The sequence below is a fragment of the Neoarius graeffei genome, chromosome 14 (genome assembly GCF_027579695.1).
Source record: "Neoarius graeffei isolate fNeoGra1 chromosome 14, fNeoGra1.pri, whole genome shotgun sequence".
Classification (NCBI taxonomy): Eukaryota; Metazoa; Chordata; class Actinopteri; order Siluriformes; family Ariidae; genus Neoarius; species Neoarius graeffei.
This window is the reverse complement of record NC_083582.1, coordinates 15024414-15048206: the sequence shown is the minus strand read 5'-3', so window position 1 is coordinate 15048206 and position 23793 is coordinate 15024414. Positions and strand designations below refer to the sequence as shown.

Genomic DNA, 23793 nt, shown 5'->3' with positions numbered 1-23793 from the left:
GCTTTCACGGTTCGATTCTGTGGATCAGTGGGAATAGCTGACGTGCCCTTGAGCAAAGCATGGCCCTTAGCTACTGAGGGCATGTTGTATATCGGTAAGGTATTGTTTCGTTAAAACTTGACTCGAGTTATTTAAATTAATCCTTAAATCAGTTGAGGATTAATTAGCCGCGCCCACCCTCGCTCGCGCTCTCAATAGTGCAGTGCGCCACCATTGGTTGAAACTCTGAAAATGGTTTTAACGAACCAACCATTGCGACAGAAAGTGAGGGGGAGGCGGCTTATCGAGACACTTCATGGAAAGAAGAGATGACACTCAGAGACTGCTGAGTGCTCTCGAAATCAGAAAATTACATATTTTGGGGGGAAAATTTAACACTGGGGCGATTTTTTTTTTAAAGTTTTAAATTTCTGTGAAAATGGCGTCCAGAGCGGCGTTCCCTGCTACCCCGGTGATGAATCCCGGGATGAACTCTCCTGGACACCCGCGGATGGCAGCGATGAATCCGGCCTACCGAGCAATGTCCAACCCGGCTAACCAGTACCCGGTAAACGCCTCTGTTATTGGTTTATTACCCTAAAGTTTTTACTTTGGGGATGAATCTTTGTCGTTAACGCCATTCTCCGTTTAGTTTTTCAATGTAGTGCTTTTGTTGAGGAAGTAAATAACTTCCTTAGTTACTACTAAACTAAATCGATAACGCTACACAATAGTTAACTAAACAATACACAAGCAAAAGTTATTAAACAGTAACATATTTCACAACTTTTAATCCGTACTGGTGATTTTCCAACTGTCGTGTCGGTGTAAAAAAAAAACCCCAGACTTTTCTCACACTTCTCTGTAAGTGTTCGTTGCAACTTCCGTGTTTAAGGTGATTTAAGGCCGAATCCCAAAGCGAGTCCGTGTTCCCTACACAAGCGCGCTACATAGGCTGTGAATTGATGCTTTCTGTAGCCTTCGTAGTCCCCTATAAGGCCATAAAAGAAGCCTTTTGGAATACGGCCTTGTAATGTGGCACATTGGTGAACAGTGCTTTGATCGACTATGGGGCACAAATTACAGGAAGTGTGTTTATTTTTTATTAATATGTCAGACGATATAAGGAATTAATTTTACGTTGTTTTATGAGTAAAATTAAACTTCGTGCTTGTGCTCGTGTGTAAATTTTTTTTTTTTGGCATAGTGTCATAACCGTTGGGTCACGTGGTCTGGGCGAAAAAAAAAGGCTCAACACTGGAGACTCACTGGATTTGAATTCGCCTTAAAGTGCTGATGACACGTTTTTGACATCTTTGGCGATGTTTTATAACACAAAAAGTAATTCCCGATGATCCATATATTAATTCACGAAGGCGCCTATTTTACAAGTTATGATAAAAAAACGCGGCTATCTGGGCAAATTTGACGGGGCTGCAGCACCCAGGAGACGGAGGAGGAGCTATATGACGTCAGTGAAAGAACCTCCTAACTTACCAGTTTGTTGTTGTTGCGGCAGGTGTTCAGTTTATCATTATTAGTATTTTTATTAGACATTATTATACATTATAATTATTATGCCTTCGCGTTGTGTTGCCGGCTTTTGCTCCAAAACCCACAAGGATGGGGTAAGTTTATTCAAGTTTCCCAGAGATCCCGAGCTGCATGCGAAGTGGGTGAAGCAAGTCAGGCGCACTCGTGACAAGTGGGAGCCCTCACCAACATCCGTCCTGTGCTCTGTACACTTCGGTTTGGATTGTTTTGACACTCTTCCCAGCTTAAAAGAATCTCTTGGGTGTTCAGTTCAGCACAAACGTGTGTTACTACCATCAGCAGTGCCTACACAGTGTTGCCAGATTGGGAGGTTTCCCGCCCTGTTGGGAGGTTTCAGCAGTATCTGTTGCCAGATACTGCTGAAGTTTTACAGCCCAAAATATGTTCAAAATGCACTTGAAACCGCCCAACTGGGCGGGAAACCTCCCAATCTGGCAACACTGCCAGTATTCCGGAGGGGGTCTACTAGTAGCTATGCCGGATCCAAAGACAGTCCTCCTGTCAGAACGTGTTGTGAAATGACATAAGATAAAGGTACGTAGAGCTATAGATTCTACATGATAATCATAAATGTAATCATAAAGTCGGCGTGATATCAGTCATGTATTTGCTTGTGAAAGCTTGCGGCTTTCATGTAACTGCCGCCTAGCAACGAGAGGCAAAGGGTAAAGAGGGTAGGCTATCATAGATTCTATTCGGAAGAGATCAACACAATTCTAGACTCCCAGAAGAGGAAGAGCTAGCACTAGAGAGTTCACCGGCGTTTTCATGCGCCATTTCCATTGAGTAGAACCAGAGTAGAACAGCCAGTGAACCGCAGCGTGTTCTTCCGCTGACGTCACAACATGGCCGCGAGCCACGGACCCAGTTTTCTTGCGCTGTGCAATTAAAAGTTGGATATTCGCGTAACAACAGCTTCTTTTCACGTAATTATAACAGAAATCTAACATGTTTGCCATGTTGTATAGTTTAAGAAATTGCATAGAGTCATGTTCGTGTCATCAGCCCTTTAAAGAAGTCATTTAGACCAAATATTCATATTTATCCAGGCTTTTAACTTCAAATATAGTGGACCAGCCTGATTCAGGCATGTTTAATTCTACACCGCTAACAAATAAAAATATTTAATTGCTACCAATTAGCATCAAGCAGAAATAATCAGCACGTGCCCACAATGTGCTTTTGTCTATTGATGTAGATTTAAAAAAAAAAAATCCGTTCAGTTTATTATTGTTCAGACAAATTCACACCTGACATAAGCACCTTCCATTTCAATTCAGTTTCATGGGTGATCCCCCCCCCCCCAAAAAAAAAAAAAAAAACACACACATTTATTTATTTATAAATAAATAAGAACATTTGTCACATGTACATTAGGGCACAGTGAAATTCTTTCTCTACATTTAACCCATCTGAAACAGTGAACGCACACACTGTGTTCCAGGGTGCAGGATGGATGTAGATGTAGCCATGAAAAGTGCTGTTTGGTCACTCCCCACACGTTTTCCTGCTTTTCCAGGGAATCAAACCAGCAGCCTTTTGGTCCAGGATCTGCTTCTCTATCCTTTAGGCCGTGGCTGCTCTAAAGTATATGATCACAATTAAGAAGACAAGAAGCCTTTATTTATCACATGTACACTTAACCACAGTGAATTGTCTCCTCCGCATTTAACCCATCTGAAGCAGTGAACACACACATGCGTGCACATACACACATGCATACATACATACATACCCAGAGCAGTGGGCAGCTATGGGGAACCTGGAGAGCAGTGGGGGCACTTCAGGCCATGGCTGCCCAATGTTAACCTAACTGCATGTCTTTGGACTGTGGGGGAAACTGGAGCACCCGGACGAAACCCACGCAAACACAGGGAGAACACGCAAACTGCACACAGAAAGGCTCCTGTCAGCCACTGGGCTTGAACCTTCTTGCTGTGAGGCAACAGTGCTAGCCACTATACCACCATGCCACCCAGTGTAGTGGTTAAAAACTAATATGAATTACTGTTCATGTCAGTTTTTAAGATGTTATATCCCTGGCCAATTAAAATGATCCAGCAACAGTGTGTTTTCAACATTTTTAATATTATAATTTCTGGCTGTGACATGGTTCACATATGCTCCCTGTGTTCTCTGACTTTCAGCACACTCTTTGTGGTGATTTCTTTGTAGTTAAACAGGTTTGTTGTATTTCCTTGAAGTGCTAGGCAGACCTGCCTTTGCATATTGTGCATACAACCATTCTCTGTGCTGCTATGTCCATTGTGTAAAATCCAAATTGGTTCAATGCAACTGACACAGAATATTTTTAGCACCAAGTCCCCCATGTTGTCAGTCACCGAAAGACCTGAAACTAGCCCAGAAAGTTCAGGCACTGGAAATTCTGTCTTTGCATGGGATAACAAGGACACCATAGTGCACACGCCATTTTGTTATCACTGACTACGGCCATTCCTTCTCTCAGTCTTTTATAGTAGCCTATATATCTTCTAATAGAAATGGTTCTGTTCACAGATCCACTGTCTGGATATTTATACAGGAAACTGAGGGAATTATGAGGGGGTGTGGTTGTCAGTAAATGTCAGGGGGTTCTCCCCCCCCCAACAGTCTCACTCCAAAAAGCTGTAAAAGTGTATCCACTTCCTTGTAACTGATAATTGAATGCTGGTGTTGCTGATAGCTGGTGTGGAAATGCAGATGAGACACATCCGGTGTGAGTTTGAGACACTCAGGACACTAGAACTATATCTTCAGGTATATCCTTTTTACACATGCTCATTGTGTATGTGTTTTGTGTGTATGCACAGCGTCCTGGCATCCCTCCTGGCCGTAACATGCCCATGGGCGGGATGGGTTCCATGGGTTCTCCGATGCCTGGGCCGTCGTATGGTGGCACCATGACCGTTCGGCCCAGCATGCCCCAAACCGCGATGGACCCGGCGCGAAAGAGACTCCTGCAGCAGCAACAGGTGGGGGGGTTGATGGGACCTCGGAGAGGGTGAGTACCAGCAGCAGGTTGATCAATACTCCTCATGCTTGTAGTAGAGTTCTCCTATATAATGTACCTTCAGTACCTGTTGTTTCTCCAAGTTTCTGTAACAGATTAAAAAGTAAGGCGTTGTATAAAAGAAATAAACCACTTTGGGATGTGCTGTTATAGAGAATAATCAACCTTGGACTGGCAACAGTGACTGCTTTGTCACACCATACTGTCATGCCTTTATTCATTATATATTGTTTATCGTATCTCAACTATCACATGATATGATACTTTTATCTTGTGGTTTTAGTCTGAAACGACGCAAAATGGCTGACAAAGTTCTACCCCAGAGGGTGAGATTTTAGCTACGGCCTGTATTGTGTTTGTGTTCATCAGCTTGTGTTTAAGTGTTTTCGGTGTGATGTATAACGCAGATCCGGGATCTGGTTCCTGAGTCTCAGGCCTACATGGACCTTCTGGCGTTTGAGAGGAAGCTGGACCAGACCATTGCTCGCAAGCGCATGGAAATCCAGGAGGCCATCAAGAAGCCTATAACGGTAACATGAAGGAGCACTGTCTTTGTGTGTGTGTGTTTTTTTTTTGAATAAGTTTTGAGTCTTTAAAATTGTGAAATCTTAAAAATAATTTTTGTCGACATGAAATGAACAACTTTATCACACACTTGTGAAATTCCTTTCTGCATTTAACCCATCTGAAGCAGTGAACACATGCATGCACAGACACATGAGCATACACACATTCCCAGAGCAGTGGGCAGCTATACGTAGTGGATGTTCATTATGTCTAGCTATTACAAATATTTTAAGTTCGTTTCTTAGACAAGGATATTTTTTAAGCTTGTTACCTCGTTAACAGTTTCGGCGAGAATCTCCCGCCTTCTTCAGAAACAGTCACCAGATGTCGAGTGGTGACGTTAAGCTTGTTACCTCGTTAACAGTTTCGGCGAGAATCTCCCGCCTTCTTCAGAAACAGTCACCAGATGTCGAGATAACGAGGTAACAAGCTTAAAAAATATCCTTGTCTAAGAAACGAACTTAAAATATTTGTAATAGCTAGACATAATGAACATCCACTACGTATTAAAAATAAGTTATGGAGAAGATTGTGCCAAAGAGGTACGCTACCTGGAAAAGCTAGGAAAAAAATTGGCACGACAAAGAAACCATCTCCGCTTCAATCTCCGCTGCCGAGACGAAGGCGTCATTCCAGCAAGCCTCTACATAAAAAATCCGATACCAACAAGAAACGCGGAAAGGACCATCGAAAGATCGCGAATGACTCTGGTAAGAGAAAGAATTAGATGCACGACTAACAAAATCAACAATTTAAACAGAAATAGCACAAAGAAAACAAGAATTCAAACGCCGGTTCAAATTCAGCAGTGAAATGGAAAAAAATATGGAAGAACATCTGAATGCAATACAAGAACAAGAGTTTTCAAAAACAAAAACACGCCATATTAAAAAACTGAACAAACTTATCAATAAGAAACAAAATAAATGCAAGGACAAGCAAATAAACGAAAAATGGATTTGCAACCTGTCTAAACACACACTAACAACAGCAGAACGCACTATACTCTCACGGGGACTAAACTATGCCATCACACCAAATAAAATCCCGCATGAAGCATTCGTATTAGCCACGGAACTAGCGTGCAATATGATACAGGACCAAGGACAGAAAGCCGCATTAAGGAACGAAATAGCAGGCATCCTCACCTCAGCTAAACCGCCACCCAGAAACATAACCAAACAGGAAATGGAAGCCATCAGAACACTTACAAAGAACAAGAAAATAACAATATTACCGGCTGATAAAGGGAGGACCACGGTTATCCTGGACACTAATCAATATGAAAAACAAATGAATGAAATGCTCACGGACCCAAACACATATGAAGTATTAAAGACCCGACGGAGGAAAAGAAGACTAAAGCTATTACTCAAACCGTTACTGGATGACAACAAAATCGATAAACAAACATCACCCCCCGGATATACGGCACACCGAAAATTCATAAACCCGGAGCCCCACTAAGACCCATAGTAGACAGTATAGGATCAGTTACCTACAACCTTTCCAAGACGCTGGCAGACATAATCAAACCACTCCTCGGACTTACGGAATACCACTGCAAAAACTCAAAACAACTGGTGAAAGAATTAAAGGAAATCAAGATAAAAAAGGATGAAATGTTTGTATCGCATGACATCATATCCCTCTTTACAAAAACACCGGTCACAAACACACTCAACATAGTAGAAAACCGGTTAAAAGCAGACAGAACCCTGAAAAAACGCACAAAACTTACGGCACAGGACATAACAAAACTATTACATTTCATTTCCACTTCCACATTTTTCCAATTTAGAGGCATAATCTATAGACAAAAAGAGGGATTTGCAATGGGGGACCCGCTATCTGCCACTCTATGTAACTTTTTTTTTTTTTATGGAGGATCTGGAAACCCGAGCCATAGAAACAGCACCGGATGACTGCAAACCTATCTTCTGGAAAAGATATGTTGATGACATTCTCGAAATAACCAAAACAGGACACACACAACAACTCACGGATCATTTAAACTCCATAGACAAGACAGGCAACATAAAATTCACACACGAAGAGGAAACGGACAAGACAATAGCTTTTTTGGACTTAAAAATACACCACACAGAAGAAGGGAACATTAGAATTACAACATACAGAAAACCTACACACACCGACCAATATCTTCTCTGGACATCTGAACATCCCATCGCACACAAAATGTCAGTAATCAGAACACTATACGACCGAGCACAGAGCATCACGGAGGAGAAAGACAGACAGGAGGAGGAACAACACATCCAACAGGCATTAAAAAACTGCCAATATCCACCGTGGGCAATTCGGAAAGGGAAATTACAGACACAAATAAAAGAAAATAAACAAACAAGAAAAAACACCGAAAAAACAAACTGGGGCTTTGTCACACTACCATACATAAAAGGAGTCACAGAACGCATCCAACGATCCATGAGGAAATACCACATCAACACCCCGGTCAAACCATACAAGAACCTCCGACAGCTGCTAGTTCACCCCAAAGACAAAATACAACTGGACAATAAATGCAACGTCATCTATGAAATCCCTTGCCGTTCATGTAATAAAGTCTATATTGGTGAAACGGGCAGATGCTTCCATACTCGAAGGAAAGAACACCAAATAGAATGTGAAAAAGAAACAACAAAAAGACTCACAAGATCCGAAAAAGAAAAAGCAAACCAAGAAAACCTAAAATCAGCCATTTCAGACCACTGCAAACGGCAAAATCACATAATGAATTGGGAAGAGGCCAGAGTCATTCGCGCTGAAGAAAATAGATTCCAGCGTTGGATTTTAGAGGCAGTGGAGATACGTAAGCGGGCGCAGAGGACGATGAACCGGGACGAGGGAGCGTATGCACTGTCGCACACCTGGAGTGCCGTCCTGGAGGAGCGACCTGACAGCAGGAGGTGTGAACTACCTGTCAAATTGGGCGGGACGTTCACGCCTCCGTAACGCAACATCAGCTGATAAGGCACGTCACCACTCGACATCTGGTGACTGTTTCTGAAGAAGGCGGGAGATTCTCGCCGAAACTGTTAACGAGGTAACAAGCTTAAAAAATATCCTTGTCTAAGAAACGAACTTAAAATATTTGTAGTGGGCAGCTATGTCGCAGCGCCCAGAGAGCAGTTGGGGGTTGGGTACCTTGCTCAAGGGCACGTCAGCCCAAGGCCGCCCCATGTTAACCTAACCGCACGTCTTTGGACTGTGGGGGGAAACTGGAGCACCTGGAGGAAACTCACACAGACACGGGGAGAACATGTAAACGCCACACAGAAAGGCCCCCGTCGACTGCTGCGCTCAAACCCAGAACCTTCCTGCAGTGAGGCGACAGTGCTGCCCGATGTGATTTTGAGTTTTTTTTAAAGGCAATATGAATGACACACAGACATTTCTACGACACAATACTTTGATGAACATGACAGCTTGAACATTTGTTTGAACAGTGAGTGAGCTGTGTCTCATTTTTGTCTTGTTTTTGTCCCTGAAGCAAAAGCGTAAGCTGAGGATCTACATCTCAAACACCTGTACACCTGCCAAACCTGAGGGGGAGGAGTCCGAGAAAGTGGCATCATGGGAGCTCAGAGTGGAGGGCAAACTCCTGGAGGATGTAAGTTACAGAGCCGTTCCTATAGAAACAATAAGGTATTCAAATGAGCATGTTAATATAAACCTGTACTGTTACACTTGGCATGAACGCTAATTAGAAGTTTAGTGTAATTTTAGTCTTGAGTGTGTTATTAGAAATTTAACATCCTATCTGAGGTAAATCTTAATGTTCTGGATACTTCTGTCTCGTTTTCACAGTAACTGTGTTTCTATTGTTGTGTACTAGCTTTCTAAATTGTTGGGCCTATCTTCAGCCAATAGTTGATGCTAAAAGTAATTACTGTGTAGTTTTGGTTGTTCTGAGTGTTTTCTTAGTAATTTAACATTACATCTGAGTTAAATGTTGATGTTTTGGGTACTGTTGTCCTCGTTTTCAGTCACCATCTCCTTCCTTCCTTCCTTCCTTCCTTCGTTCCGTCCTTTGTGACCGCTTTCTAAATCATTATCCTATGTTATTAGCTAGCTTATGTACAGTATACATATCCCTGTTACCTAATGTCAGTATTTTCATGATTTTATCAACTTGAATGGTGAAAGTGTTGTGGTTGTTGGTTCCAAGTTGTACACCCTGTTTAAATGTATCCAATTTTAACATATTGCAACCAGGTAAAAGTCTATCTAACACCAGTGAGATTTGCTAGTTGATAAGCTAGTGCTAGCTAGCTTATACTTTGCTACAAACGAAGCATGGTTATGCTTTTTTTTTTTTTTAACTTTTTTTTTTTCTGCTTGACCAAAACCATTTTAGATAATCTTTTGAAGAATGATAAAAGGTGAGGTAACTTTCAGGGAGAATGACTGACTGTTTCAAAACGGGTGTTGCTCGTTGTTTGAAAGAGCCGAGTCACCACGGAGCATCATGATCCAAATATAGCAGTGAAATGTCAAACAACGGCTCGTGACATCTTGGAACTGTTCATCTCTCACCGTACCCTCAGCCAACTCTCAGAACCAGATGTTCTGTGGTAATTTCCCATGATGACAACGCCCTGGCTTGAAGGCCTTCACAGGGGTTAAAAAGTAAAGAATTGAAACTTGGTGTGAAACACGTGGGCATGAAATCACACGGCCACAAGCCACCTGAAGGGAAAAAAAATAGAGGAACTGCATTTCTGTTTTCTCTCTCTCTCTCTTTATCCGTAGCCCGGGAAACAGAAGAGAAAGTTTTCTTCCTTCTTTAAAAGCCTGGTCATTGAGCTGGATAAGGAGCTGTATGGTCCAGACAACCACCTGGTGGAGGTATAAGGCAGTTCAGAGAGGGCAAGACCCTAATAAACAAAAATGAATAAATATTAGGAGATAATAGGAAACTCACCAGGGAAGTGTGTTGTTTAAACGTGTTCCTGTTTGGGTTGTCAGTGGCACAGGATGCCCACCACTCAGGAGACGGATGGTTTTCAGGTGAAGCGGCCCGGAGACGTGAGTGTGAAATGCACGCTGCTGCTCATGCTAGACCACCAGGTAACACGTACATGGTGCCAATGCTTTTACAAATCCAAATTTAATTTATTACATATGCTGTGATCATCCGGTATCTAGTTGAGAAGCTAGTGCTTGACCACGGTCATGGCACACTGTACTTGATACATATAAGGGCAGTTATCGTACTGATGTAACGCGTTGATGCCAGTTCCTCCCTCTGTGTTTCCCTCTCAAAGCCACCACAGTACAAACTGGACCCGCGGTTAGCGCGTCTTCTGGGTGTTCACACTCAGACCCGAGCCAGCATCATGCAGGCGCTCTGGCTCTACATCAAGAACAACAAGCTGCAGGACTGCCATGAGAAAGAATACATCAACTGCAACCGCTACTTCAGACAGGTACATGTAGTGTAACAAGTAACCAAGAACTACTGGTTAGCAAATGACTAACACAAGTGTCTCACTTCAGATCTTCGCCTGCTCCAGAATGAGATTCTCAGAGATCCCCATGAAGCTGGCAGGACTACTGCAGCACCCAGACCCTATTGTCATCAACCACGTCATCAGGTGTGTATGTATACTGCTTTTACCTCGAATCCTACACCTCACGTTTTCAAAGAGTCATAACAAAACAAAAAACTGTTTCTTGTGCACAGTGTGGACCCGAATGACCAGAAGAAGATGGCATGTTTTGACATCGACGTAGAAGTAGATGATCCGCTGAAGAGCCAGATGAGCAGCTTCTTGTCCTCCACCACCAACCAGCAGGAAATCGCAGCCCTGGAAATGAAGGTGTGTGTTTTTTAACCAGTCATTAATGATCATGTGATCAAGTCACCATATGGTAGCTTGGCTTATCCTGTTGCATCGGACCCCGGTTTCCTCACGAAGAAGGTTTGTTTTTATTATTCGTTCTTGTTGCTCATCAGATCCATGAAACCATTGAGTCAATAAACCAGCTGAAGACACAGCGGGACTTCATGCTGAGCTTCAGCAACAACCCTCAGGACTTCATTCAGGACTGGCTCAAGTCTCAGAGCCGAGACCTCAAGGTACCCACAGTTGTTGTAATCGTTGGCAGATCTCTGTGGTAGGAGTAGGGTTTGGTACTGGTTTTTTTTTTTTCCGATACTAGGCATGTAATGATGTATTGTGCGATGATAAATCGCAGTACGAATTTATGATGATTCAAAATTTTGTGGAAATAACAAATAAACCACTTGATAGTAGGAATAGTATTGGGCTGTGTAATCTGTTTTTTCCAAGCTGTAATTTGTGGTGTTTAAACAGCAGAGGGTGCAATAACATACAATAGAGAGGATGCGCTTAACGTCACTACAGGCGGAAGTAACGCAGCTGTAATGCTGCAAAAATGCACCAAAAAAAGCTGTAAATGTGAAGGAGCTGTTGTGTGATTGAACAAGAAATAAAAGCTCTCTTTTTACAGGCAAAGAAAAGGGAAACAAATGGAGGTGCTTGTTGTGTTTAAACCTGACTACAACCTTCACAAATGTTCATAAATGGTTATTAAGAAAAGGTCTGTTTGTTATTAACTTTTTAAACTATTGTTAATGAAATTAATATTTTAGTTAATAGGATATTTTACTCCAGCCTTTACAAACGTTTGTAAATAATTGTTAAAAAATGAAGCTGCTTTTTTTGTGTGTGATTAAATAAATGAATTTCCTTAGTGTTTTTTTTTTTTAATAATCATGGGTAAATCACATAGTGAACCCAAGATCGTGAAAGAACCAAACTGTGAATTGGGTGAATCGTTGCATACCTAATATGTAGACATTTTAACCATATTTATGGTATGTCTGTGAAGATTCTCAGTCATAGTAAACTGTGGGTGGTAAAAGAGAGCAACTGGACTTGCTTGAAGATTCTTGAAGACGTTTCACCTCTCATCCGAAAGGCTTCTTCGGTTCTGTCTGACTAATAAGGAGTATCAGGTATTTATCCTCTCATGGATGAAAAGCAATCCTAAGGTGTCGTTGAGCCATCCTGTTGGTGTGGGTCACTGGGGGCTGGGTGTGAACAGCCTCGAGAGTTGTTAGGGTGATCAATGGATTGCTGGTCCTCTCTGTCCTCCTGAGAGTCACTGAAAACAGCTGGGTTTCGGTGTGCATTCAGGCCCTGTCCACACGGCAACGGATTCAGGTGACTCTGATACAATTGCTTATCGTTTAGGCCTGGCGTCCACACGGCACCGGCGTTTTGGGTGCCCAAAACACAATCTTTTTGAGAACGGGTTCCAGAGTGGAAAGATCTGGCAATGTTGCCATTGCGAAGTCGTCTGGATGAGTAGAACGGATTTGTTTACGATGACGTCACAACCACATGACTGTCAGTGCTTCACGCCGGGTAGAAGTGTAACGAACTCGATGCGAGTTGTCAACAAATCCTATAACTTGGTTCATGAAATGCGCTTACAAAATATTTTCACTGTGAATATTTATTGTGTAATGGTGCAAAGAGAGAGAGAGAAAATAGCCCTTAGGGCAGAGTCAATCCCGCCAGCAAAAATAGGGAAAAAAAGGAGCGATCTCACCTCTTCAGATGTTGGTTTAAGTCCTACAATACATTCCTCAAAAAGGGCGTAGAACAACAAATTAATCCATCAACGTGTAGCATTCAATTTATTCCGGACCATTAAGGCCCAATCCCAATTCTAATTTCTACCCCTTCCCCTCCGCCTTCCCCTTGGCCCTTCCCCTTGAAACTGAGCTACAAGGGATAGGGCTTGAAATTCAACCCTTACGTATTGGGATAGCCCTTCAACGATCGCATACGTCATCGCGTACCTCCGTCAGCGTTTACGTTAGCAAAACGCAACCAAATGCGTCATTGGCTGCGACCAGCCGCTACAGTCAGAGCCAGAAATCTCTGCTGGCAGGGTGTGATTTGTTAACTAACACCACTGAATGGGAGATCTTTGGCGCTTCGTGCACCACATCCGACAGAATGAGGTGTCAGAACACTCATGTAAACAATAAAAGCGAGAATAACAGAACAAAACGTACGCAGTAAAGCAACCGAAAACAATACTCACTCCCAAAGCTTTTTAGCAGCAGCTTGGATTTCAGAAATCGCTGCTCATTCTCAGCTCGAAAGCGAATCAAGCGGCGTGTTTCCTCTGGATAACAACTTAAAACACGTAAATAATGGAGAAAATACATTTATGACAATCTTTTGCCGCGGGAACCGCCATCTTTATGAAATCCGCATGAAATCTCGCTGAAATCCGCATGGCATTGTGGGAAATCACTCAAACCCCTTCGTTCGGAGTCTGCTCCAGGAAAATCTCCGTTTGGAGGGGTACAGAAGCCCTCCCCCTTCCCCTACCCCTCCGCGTTAACTGGGATTGGGATACCCCTACCCCTTCACGTGAACGCGCAAAATGGAGGGGAAGGGCCAAGGGGTTGGTCCAAGGGGTGAAATGGGATTCGGCCTAAAGACGCCGCCTTCCGCGTAGAATCATACATCATCCTCGCCGCCATATTGGATAGGTCAAAGCGGAGAATAAAGATGCCTCATTCATGTGCTGCGTTTAACTGTACCAACAGGTTTACCATCCAAACGAGATCACATGGGATTACCTTTCACAGGTGAGACTGGAAAAATACTTTTCTTTGTATTTGGTCATTATAACGTAATTTTACGAACAGATTTTCCTGACTTTGTGGCTAATATGAAGTCTCGCGCATAAGTTTATGCACATGTGTCCTTACTTCTATTGTTCTGGTGTCTCCAAAGGGACCGTCTTACAGTGCCCCTAGAGGTGTGGCATGTGTATTGCATTGTTTTCAGCAAGCGTTGCGTTGCCATATGGACCTGATATTTTACTGATCGTTGCCTATTTGGACGCGATATTTTTTAAATAACATCTCATTGCCGTTGTCGTGTGGATGTAGCCTCAGTTGTCTGGGAAGTGTACCAAGGACTGCATTGTAGGTGGCTGATAAATTATGTCTTAGACCCCCATCTCTGTTCAGTGATGGCCGTTCCAGGTTGACAAAAATGGCTTCTTTAACTCCTCACTCATACCAACAATCCTCTCTGGCTAAAATGCGCATGTTGCAATCCTGAAATGAGTGTCCTTTGTTGTTAAGATGAAGATAGACAGCAGAGTCCTGGCCTGAGTAACTGGCTCTCCTGTGTTGAGCCATGCGCCTGTGAAGCGGTTGTTTTGTTTCGCCAATATGAGTCTGTGCATTCCTCACTGCACTGAATTGCATACACTACATTGTCCTGTTTGTGTCTGGCTATTCTGTCCTTAGGGTGGATCAGTTTCTGCTTCAGGGTGTTACTGGGTCTGAAATGTACCGGAATGATGTGTTTGTAGAAGATCCTTCTGAGTTTCTCAGATAGACAAGAAATGTAGGGAATGACAATGTTCTTGCATTTGTTCCTGTTATCCTCCTTGTCCATTATGTTCCTTTTTCTGCTCTTGAAGAAAGACCAGTTGGGATACCTGCAGTTCTGAAGTGCTTTCTTGATGTGATTCTGCTCCTTCTCTTTTCCCTCTACCGTTGTAGGAATGTTCTGAGCCCTGTTTTGCAAGGTCCTAATGACCCCAAATTTGTGTTCCAGTGGGTAGTGAGAGTTGAAGAGTAGGTACTGGTCTGTGTGTGGGTGGGTTTCTGGTAGACCTCGATGCTAAGGCTTCTGTCTTGTCTAATGTGTACATCACAATCCAAGAAGGCTAGCTTATTCCCACTGGCGTCCTCCCGAGTGAAATTGATGTTGATATCCACTGCATTGATGTGCTTAGAGAAGGCTTCCACCTCATGGGTTTTGATTTTAACCCAGGTGTCATCCACATACAGTGGGGCAAAAAAGTATTTAGTCAGTCACCAATTGTGCAAGTTCTCCCACTTAAAAAGATGAGAGGCCTGTAATTTTCATCATAGGTATACCTCAACTATGAGAGACAGAATGAGAAAAAAAAAATCCAGAAAATCTCACTGTCTGATTTTTAAAGAATTTATTTGCAAATTATGGTGGAAAATAAGTATTTGGTCAATAACAAAAGTTCATCTCAATACTTTGTTATATACCGTTTGTTGGCAATGACAGAGGTCAAATGTTTTCTGTAAGTCTTCATAAGGTTTTCACACACTGTTGCTGGTATTTTGGCCCATTCCTCCCTGCAGATCTCCTCTAGAGCAATGATGTTTTGGGGCTGTCACTGGGCAACACGGACTTTCAACTCCCTCCAAAGATTTTCTGAGGTTGAGATCTGGAGACTGGCTAGGCCACTCCAGGACCTTGAAATGCTTCTTACGAAGCCACTCCTTCGTTGCCCGGGCGGTGTGTTTGGGATCATTGTCATGCTGAAAGACCCAGCCACGTTTCATCTTCAATGCCCTTGCTGATGGAAGGTGGTTTTCGCTCAAAATCTCATGATACATGGTTCCATTCATTCTTTCCTTTACACGGATTAGTCGTCCTGGTCCCTTTGCAGAAAAACAGTCCCAAAGCATGGTTTCCACCCCCATGCTTCACAGTAGGTATGGTGTTCTTCGGATGCAACTCAGCATTCTTTCTCCTCCAAACATGACAAGTTGACTTTTTACCAAAAAGTTCTATTTTGGTTTCATCTGACCATATGACATTCTCCCAATCCTCTTCTGGATCATCCAAATGCTCTCTAGCAAACTTCAGACGGGCCTGGACATGTACTGGCTTAAGCAGGGGGACATGTCTGGCACTGCAGGATTTGAGTCCCTGGCGGCGTAGTGTGTTACTGATGGTAGCCTTTTGTTACTTTGGTCCCAGCTCTCTGCAGGCCATTCACTAGGTCCCCCTGTGTGGTTCTGGGATTTTTGCTCACCGTTCTTGTGATCATTTTGACCTCACAGGGTGAGATCTTGCGTGGAGCCCCAGATCGAGGGAGATTATCAGTGGTCTTGTATGTCTTCCATTTTCTAATAATTGCTCCCACAGTTGATTTCTTCACACCAAGCTGCTTACCGATTGCAGATTCAGTCTTCCCAGCCTGGTGCAGTCTACAATTTTGTTTCTGGTGTCCTTTGACAGCTCTTTGGTCTTGGCCATAGTGGAGTTTGGAGTGTGACTGAGGTTGTGGACAGGTGTCTTTTATACTGATAACGAGTTCAAACAGGTGCCATTAATACAGGTAACGAGTGGAGGACAGAGGAGCCTCTTAAAGAAGTTACAGGTCTGTGAGAGCCAGAAATCTTGCTTGCTTGTAGGTGACCAAATACTTATTTTACCGAGGAATTTACCAATTAATTCATTAAAAATCCTACAATGTGATTTCCTGGATTCTTTTCCCCCATTCTCTCTCATAGTTGAAGTGTACCTATGATGAAAATTACAGGCCTCTCTCATCTTTTTAAGTGGGAGAACTTGCACAATTGGTGGCTGACTAAATACTTTTTTGCCCCACTGTATCTGAACCAGTGGCTGGGAGTAACTCCTGAAAAAGTGGTCAAAGCTTTATGTTCCACTTCCTCCATGTAAAGATTGGCCACAATAGGGGACACCGGTGAGCCCATGGTGCATCCATGCTTCTGTCTGTAGAAACTTTCATTAAACTGGAAATAAGTGGTAGTCAGGCAGAGGTCAAGCAGGGTGCAAATCTGGTCCGTGGTGAGGTTTGTTCTATCCAGTAAGGTGCTGTCTTGAAGAAGTCGTTTTCTAACAGATTTGACTGCTTCTGTGGTGGGAATGCAGGTGAAAAGACAAGTGACATCGTAGGAAACCATGGTTTCATCTGAGTCTAGTTTGAGGTCTGCAACTTTAGTAGCTATATCTTGGGAGTTTTTGACGTGCTGTGGCGTATTCCCAACAAGAGGAGCCAGGATGGTGGCTAGGTGTTTGGCAATGTTATAGGTGACAGAGTTTATACTGCTGATGATAGGTCTGAGTGGAGCTCCTTCCTTGTGAATCTTGGGGAGTCTGTATATGAGCGGAATGGCTTCCCCAGGGTATAATCTGTAGTACAGAGATCGGTTGATGGCTTGGTCCTTTTCTAGTTGTTGCAGGCAGCTAACAACTTTTCTTTTTGTAACAACTGGTGGGGTCCTGCCTCAAGGTTTCATAGGTGGTTGTGTCGCTGAGGAGACCGGTCATCCTGGAGTGCTAGTCCGCTGTGTTTAGCACTACTGTGCATCTCCCTTTGTCAGCAGGAAGGATGGCGATGTTCCAGTCTCTTTGAAGCAATGTAAGAGCCCTCCTTTCTTGGCTGGTGAGGTTGGAGGGGGGTGCTTTCGCACTGGACAGAGCAGCTGATATCTTCAGTCTAAGTTGTTCTGCCTCTGTGTTGGTCAGATTGTTGTTTCTGATGGCTGACTCTGTGACTGTGATGAGGTCTAGCACTGGTATCTGCTCTGGTGAAACTGCAAAGTTAAGTCCCTTGGATAAAACATCTTTCTCTGGCTGGGTGAGTACCCTGTTGGATAAGTTTTTCACCCATTTCTCATCTATGTCTGGTTGTGTAGCCTGGTCAGCTTTCTTCCTCCAAGTCAGCACTTCTGTCTTGCTGGAGGAGGTGGTTTTAGACAGCAATGTTTGAAATTTGCGCATCTGTCGTTTTTGCTTTTGGTATGTTGTGAAATATGTGCCTTCTCAGCGAACTCAGAGACTCGTTCCAAAACTTCACTGGGAAGAAGTACTGTCGACTCTTCAAACATCAGTTCAGTCCTGTTCTGGAGAGCATCGATGGTGAAATGTACTTGTCTCACTCTCTCGTTGAGAAGCTGCTTCTGGACTTTCTGGAGGATTATTTCAGCCCTGTGTCCTTTGACGGTTGAATACAGGTGTAGGCTAGTGGGGATAATGTTGGATTGTCGACATCTCAGGTTGAAACACAGGTCCAGTTGCTCTTTTTTTACCACCCACAGCATATTTATGGTAGCTACTAGCAAACAGTAGGCATCTGCTGCCATCAGAGCAAGTGTAATGTTAACTAGTGATGGTATGTGAGGTGTAGTGATGCTTATGTTGCCTGTAACATCTGTTTCGGAGCACATGTATTTTATTAAAATTGCTAAAGTTCTATTAAATTAGGTTGTTCTTTATTAGAAAGAATGGAGTATAATATAGTGTGAATAAAAACTTTCGCTGAGTGGAGAGAATGTTGAGTAAAAAGCCAGCTTTACCAGAGTGCATTGAAGTGGCACTGAAATCTGCTTTACAATTCAGTCTGAGAGATACCGATCGCATAGTACCCAACTCTACTTACAAGTGGAATAACACACTCCAGGCCATGTTGGATGGTATTGGAATAAATTACTAAATGTACTAAACTTTTTTTATTTAAGGAATATACTGGTATTGGGGCGGCACGGTGGTGTAGTGGTTAGCGCTGTCGCCTCACAGCAAGAAGGTCCTGGGTTCGAACCCCGGGTCCGGCGAGGGCCTTTCTGTGTGGAGTTTGCATGTTCTCCCCGTGTCCGCGTGGGTTTCCTCCGGGTGCTCCGGTTTCCCCTACAGTCCAAAGACATGCAGGTTAGGTTAACTGGTGACTCTAAATTGACCGTAGGTGTGAATGTGAGTGTGAATGGTTGTCTGTGTCTGTGTCAGCCCTGTGATGACCTGGCGACTTGTCCAGGGTGTACCCCGCCTTTCGCCCGTAGTCAGCTGGGATAGGCTCCAGCTTGCCTGCGACCCTGTAGAAGGATAAAGCGGCTAGAGATAATGAGATGAATGAGATACTGGTATTGTATATTGGTAAATATTATACTATTAATATAATAAATAATACACTGTCTGGCCCCCCAAAAAATTGCCATTTGGCTATAAATAAGCAAATACTTGAGCTTTTGATTGGATAATTACTGCAGTGATTGTTTCAGCTGGCAACAGTTCTTTTAACTAACTGAATCAGTGAGCAGCTTTTCCTTTCTTAAACAAACATGTCGGAAGACGTATCCTGATATGTGTTCGTGGAAAAGATATTACTGTGTTTCAGAAGGTCAAATTATTGGCCTGTATCAAGCAAAGAAAACAACTAATGAGAGTACTGGAATTGAGTTTAAAAACTGGCCAACACATCATTATGAAAAACCCTGAAGGATAGTGATGAACCGTCAACTTCAGAGAAGAAATGTATTTGGGGAAAAATCCTGACTGAGTGTGATCAGAGATCACTTAAACACTTGGTGAAGACAAATCATTAAAAAAAAAAAATATCAACAGTAGAACTCTTGACTGTGTTTACTGGTAAAAGTAAGGTAATTTCCACACTCATAATGTGATGAGAACTCACAGGATTGGGACTAAACAGTATGCTGCATGATGTGCTGCTGTGAACATTGGGACCTGTGTTGCATGCGTTTTTGTGACTATGTGCAGGTGTGCATTCGCGATTTTACTATGGATTTCCTTGCACCTTGTATGTGTTTGTAAAGAGATGTACGCGTTTTGTACCCTTTATACTTTTTGGATATTGCACATCAATGACTGGGAAATATTTTTAAGGAATAGTTTGAAGAATCATTAAAAAATTAATGTTGACATTTATTTAGATTTATTGTGATTGATTGACCTAAACCCTGCCTCCAAGAACGTATTGTAACAGAAAGCTGATGGTGAAGAAAAATTAGCCTTCAGTGCAAAAGCAAAGAAACAAATTTCAGACAACAAATATGACTTATCCATAGGATTAGTTTGTAATATTGTCGCTATGGCGATAATTAGTCCCATAGTGTTGGGCTGTAACCGTGGTGTTATAGAGATGGTTTTGAAAATGTGAAATGTCAAGCCAAGAGCTCAGTTATTCAGCCACTGAGCTCGTGAAATTGGGACTGGTTTTCATTAAAAAGTCATTTGGTCTGACTTGGCACTGCTTTAGGGTGTGTGTGTGTGTTTTATTCAGCTGATGACAGACACCGCCGGGAACCCAGAGGAGGAGAGGAAGAGTGAGTTCTACCAGGCACCCTGGATCCAAGAGGCCGTGGGTCGCTACATATTCTCCAAGGTACGTGTTCTGACAGTGGTGATCTCTTCCTGATGTAGCCACAGCTGCTAACTTGACCTTAAACTTTAATATGAATGGATATCTCTGGTGTTAAAATAAGTCCGACTTTTTATGATTGTAAACTAATGTAGCTCAAATCTAAAATTAAAGGTGCAGTCTGTAAAGTTTAAAAGGGTCCCTGGATCTGTAATAATTGTATTATTTCAGAGATAACCCAGAAATCCTGTGCTTCACAATTCACTGTGCTGTTGAATGCAGTACTTTCAAGGGTGTGTTTTGATTTTTCCAGGCCTTTCCTTAAAAGGCAAATCATGCACCGAGTAAGTGCAGGGTTGTGAATGTCTTTATTGCAGTTCACCTTTTAGGCAGCAGAGGGTGTAAAAAAAATTATAAGCAGTTCCTTTAAACATTTTAATTAGAAACTTTTTAAATCAACAAAAGTGTGGTGTGAGAAACCGCAAAGTGTAAACTCGTCTGTCCTGAAGACATTCCCATTTCGAAAGAGTTACAGCTTTGTGTGATTTGTAACAAAGTGCTCACACTGGAGACTCTTTCCATAAATAAATAAACAAACAAATTTCTTCTCTTCGGTGGTTCTCAGGTCCAGCAGAGGAGACAGGAGCTGGAGCAGGTACTCGGGATCCGCCTCACCTAAACCCCAGAGGAAACATTTTGGATGGAGGCTTCGATTTCGAGGTCTGTATCTGAAGACACCACATTGAATATGTGCTGCGAGTCATATTATGCATTTTTTTTTTTTTTAATTAAAGTTTGACGTGAGATTTCCTCAGGTCATGGATTTCTCACTATTGGAATATTTTCATGAATTAAAGCTCCCCCCCCCTTATTTTTCACATCCTAGTGTGTAATTGCCTTTCTTTTGGTATAAATTTGGAGTGCGTGTTGGTTGGGGAGGCTGCCTTTTTTTTTTTTTAAACACGCTTTTAAGCCATAAATGCCTTGTTTCTTATTTTTGCCAAAATGGAAGATGGAGTTTTATGCAGGTGTCTCTGATTAGGAGACTTGACCCAAAATGTCATGTTTACAGTGTGTGTGTGTGTGTGTGTGTGTGTGTGTGTGTTTAGCATCACTGTGCCAGACATAACAGTGAGAGAACACAAACGTCTATTTTATAAACAGCAGGTAGGAGTGTAAACCATTTCTCACTGATGTTACATAGCCTTAAATGTAAAGAGGAAGTCTGATTCCTCTTCCCTGGACGTTGCTTAACACGTCCAAGATCAGATGACGTACCAGGTTTACTAATCCTGATTATTCCGACCAGAGAGCTGGATTACTTTAGCCGGATTTCTGCGTCGGAGATAACTGCATGTTCCCATTTTTGCTTAAGAGCACTAGGTAGATTGAGACTTGAAACATGATCAGTGATTGGGTAAAGAGAACGGTATGGAAGCCTGGAGAAGACTTTTTAAGGTTTGTTTGTTTGTTTTCTGTCCCTTATGCACAATCTTTAGTTTTAATGTGGTACTCAACGAGAGTCAGGAAATCAGCTACTTTGAGTATATATTGCTTGTTGTGTCCAGTTCAAATACAATTGTTCCCTAATTTTGGTTAATTTTCACTCATTTAATAAAGTGTGCATCTTACAGTAATACTGTAGATGGTGATAGGAAATGCAGTGCCTCCCCTCCAATGAACTTTTCCACATTATGTTAATATCTGGAAATGAAATGGACCTTAAATACACAAAATATAGTATTGAAAAGGGGGGAAAGTCAGAATAGTTTGCATAATATTCTACAATAAAAATTGTTGCCTTTATTTGGATCCATCCTCTTGCCTTCAGCCATGACCAGTTTCTCCGTTCCTGCTCATGAAAAGCATCCCCACAACATAATGGTCCCACCACCATGCTTCACAATGGAAAATGGTGTTCTCGGGGTGATGAGCAGTGCTGCATTTCCTCACAAAAAGTTTTTTGAAGTTTTGGGATCTTGTGTAATATTTTTAAAACCACACCCTTGATACTTTTCCAGAACTTTGTCCTGGCGCTGTTTTGACAACTCCTTGGTGTTTATGTGGAAAAACGCTGGATTCCTCCAGGTGTGTGTGTGTGTGTGTGTGTATGGAGATCTTGGGATGTCTTAATTGCACACAAATCAACTCCACTGATCTAATGGTTTCACCAGGACTAATTTAGGGATTTTAGAGCAATTTTTGCAATCACCTTTTTTTTTTTGTAAATAAATTGGTAAAACACACACTAACATTATGGACTATTTTGTGTAAATCCATGACATGCCAATTAAGTACATTTCAGTATTACATAATGTGGAAAAGTTACAAGGGGGGAAAGAGGGTGAAAACTTATGCACAGCACGGTATCATAAAAGATAACGCTTTAAAGACGTCCATCCGTAGCGCAGACACCCCCCCCCGGCTCTATTCTAATTCTTATGAACCAAAGCATAGAAATGATTAACTAATTCAAGGACTCAAATAATTTAACATTGTTTACATTTCTTGCACTTCTGTGCAGGTCTGAGTTTAACAACTTGTTGCCTTGTTAACAAACCCGACAACAGCGCTTCAGCGATATTAAAGCCATACTGTGTTTTAGTTTGTGCTTTTGCTCTGGTTTCAGCTTCTTACATTCTGTATATAAAAGTATAGAAGTTCCGCGGTCAGATCGACTCAGGAGGAGATATGATTTATATAACATGGACACTTAAAGGGATTGTTTGGGCTAAAGTCAAATTTCTACATTTACTTTGAACGCGCACCTTTTATTGTCAGTCATTTATCATCATGCCAAAATGCTGTGGATGTTTTGTTTGTTTGTTTTTGTGTGTAACTTGATGTATTCAAGTGGCATGATTTGTAATTTTGTTCACAAATTTCCAAAAAAACAAAAAAAAAAAGACAGCTACAGGTTCAGAGATTTGTGTCCACTGTTTCTGAAAGATTGAAGTATTTCACAAATAAGTAGAGGGAAATTAAGCTTTGGGGCAAAAAGCTTTACATGTTCAGTAAGTGAGTGAATAACAAATGAGTAATAAAAGCACCAAAACCTGACGAGAACAACAATACATAGAAATACACCTTGTGAAAGCTGCAGGAAGTGGAACTTTGACTGACTTTATTAACAGCCAACCATGTTTACTCAAAGTGCTACTTCCTGCAGTTTATATTTGTAACTCCCTGCTATATTTTGTCATGAATTTAGTTGGTACTGATTTCCAGAATAAATAAATTAGTCACATAAACCACACACATCCTGTGAACACCATGTACACTTGTAGTTTGTCTCTTGTGGCCATGACGGACTGCTGTTTATTGGTTGTGGGCAGTCCAGTGTCTCTTTATTTTGTTCTCATGAGAAATCTTAGTACCTGTATGTAACTTCTAAAGCAGGCTGATTCTGGTTGATCGCTGACATTTGAGCTGTGTGGAAAAATGTGTATAAATTTTGAATTTTGCCCTGGATGAACCATACAAGTTCAAAACCACCATTATTATTATTTTTTTAACAAGTATTTTTAAACCCTGGCCTGTGACTTTATTACAGTTAGTACAACTTCCTGTATTAAATGTGCCATTTTTTATGTACTTTTTTTTAAATAATCTGTTGAATGAAAGTTTGATTTTTAAATGTTAAAGAGCATGTTCTATTTTGTAGTTTTTGATTTGTGATCTGTACTTTTTATACTTTTTTT

General features: G+C 42.0%; 1 protein-coding gene across 3 annotated transcripts; it reads left to right on the top strand.

Annotated features, from left to right (window-relative positions):
* Positions 1-271: 271 nt before the first annotated feature.
* smarcd2 (SWI/SNF related, matrix associated, actin dependent regulator of chromatin, subfamily d, member 2) lies at positions 272-23793 on the top strand. 3 transcript variants are annotated; one of them, XM_060939343.1, is made up of 14 exons: positions 272-547; positions 4344-4534; positions 4827-4869; positions 4951-5073; positions 8625-8744; positions 9887-9982; positions 10103-10204; positions 10402-10563; positions 10634-10731; positions 10821-10956; positions 11094-11216; positions 20015-20116; positions 20718-20812; positions 22114-23793. In XM_060939343.1, exons 1-13 carry the CDS (start codon positions 419-421, stop codon positions 20769-20771), a joined length of 1479 nt encoding a protein of 492 aa, XP_060795326.1. In that variant the 5' UTR covers positions 272-418; the 3' UTR covers positions 20772-20812; positions 22114-23793. The 3 variants fall into 3 exon arrangements, with proteins under 3 accessions (XP_060795326.1, XP_060795325.1, XP_060795327.1); XM_060939342.1 differs by lacking the exon at positions 22114-23793 and having other exon boundaries at positions 20718-20970; XM_060939344.1 differs by lacking the exons at positions 272-547; positions 22114-23793 and adding an exon at positions 4074-4249 and having other exon boundaries at positions 20718-20970.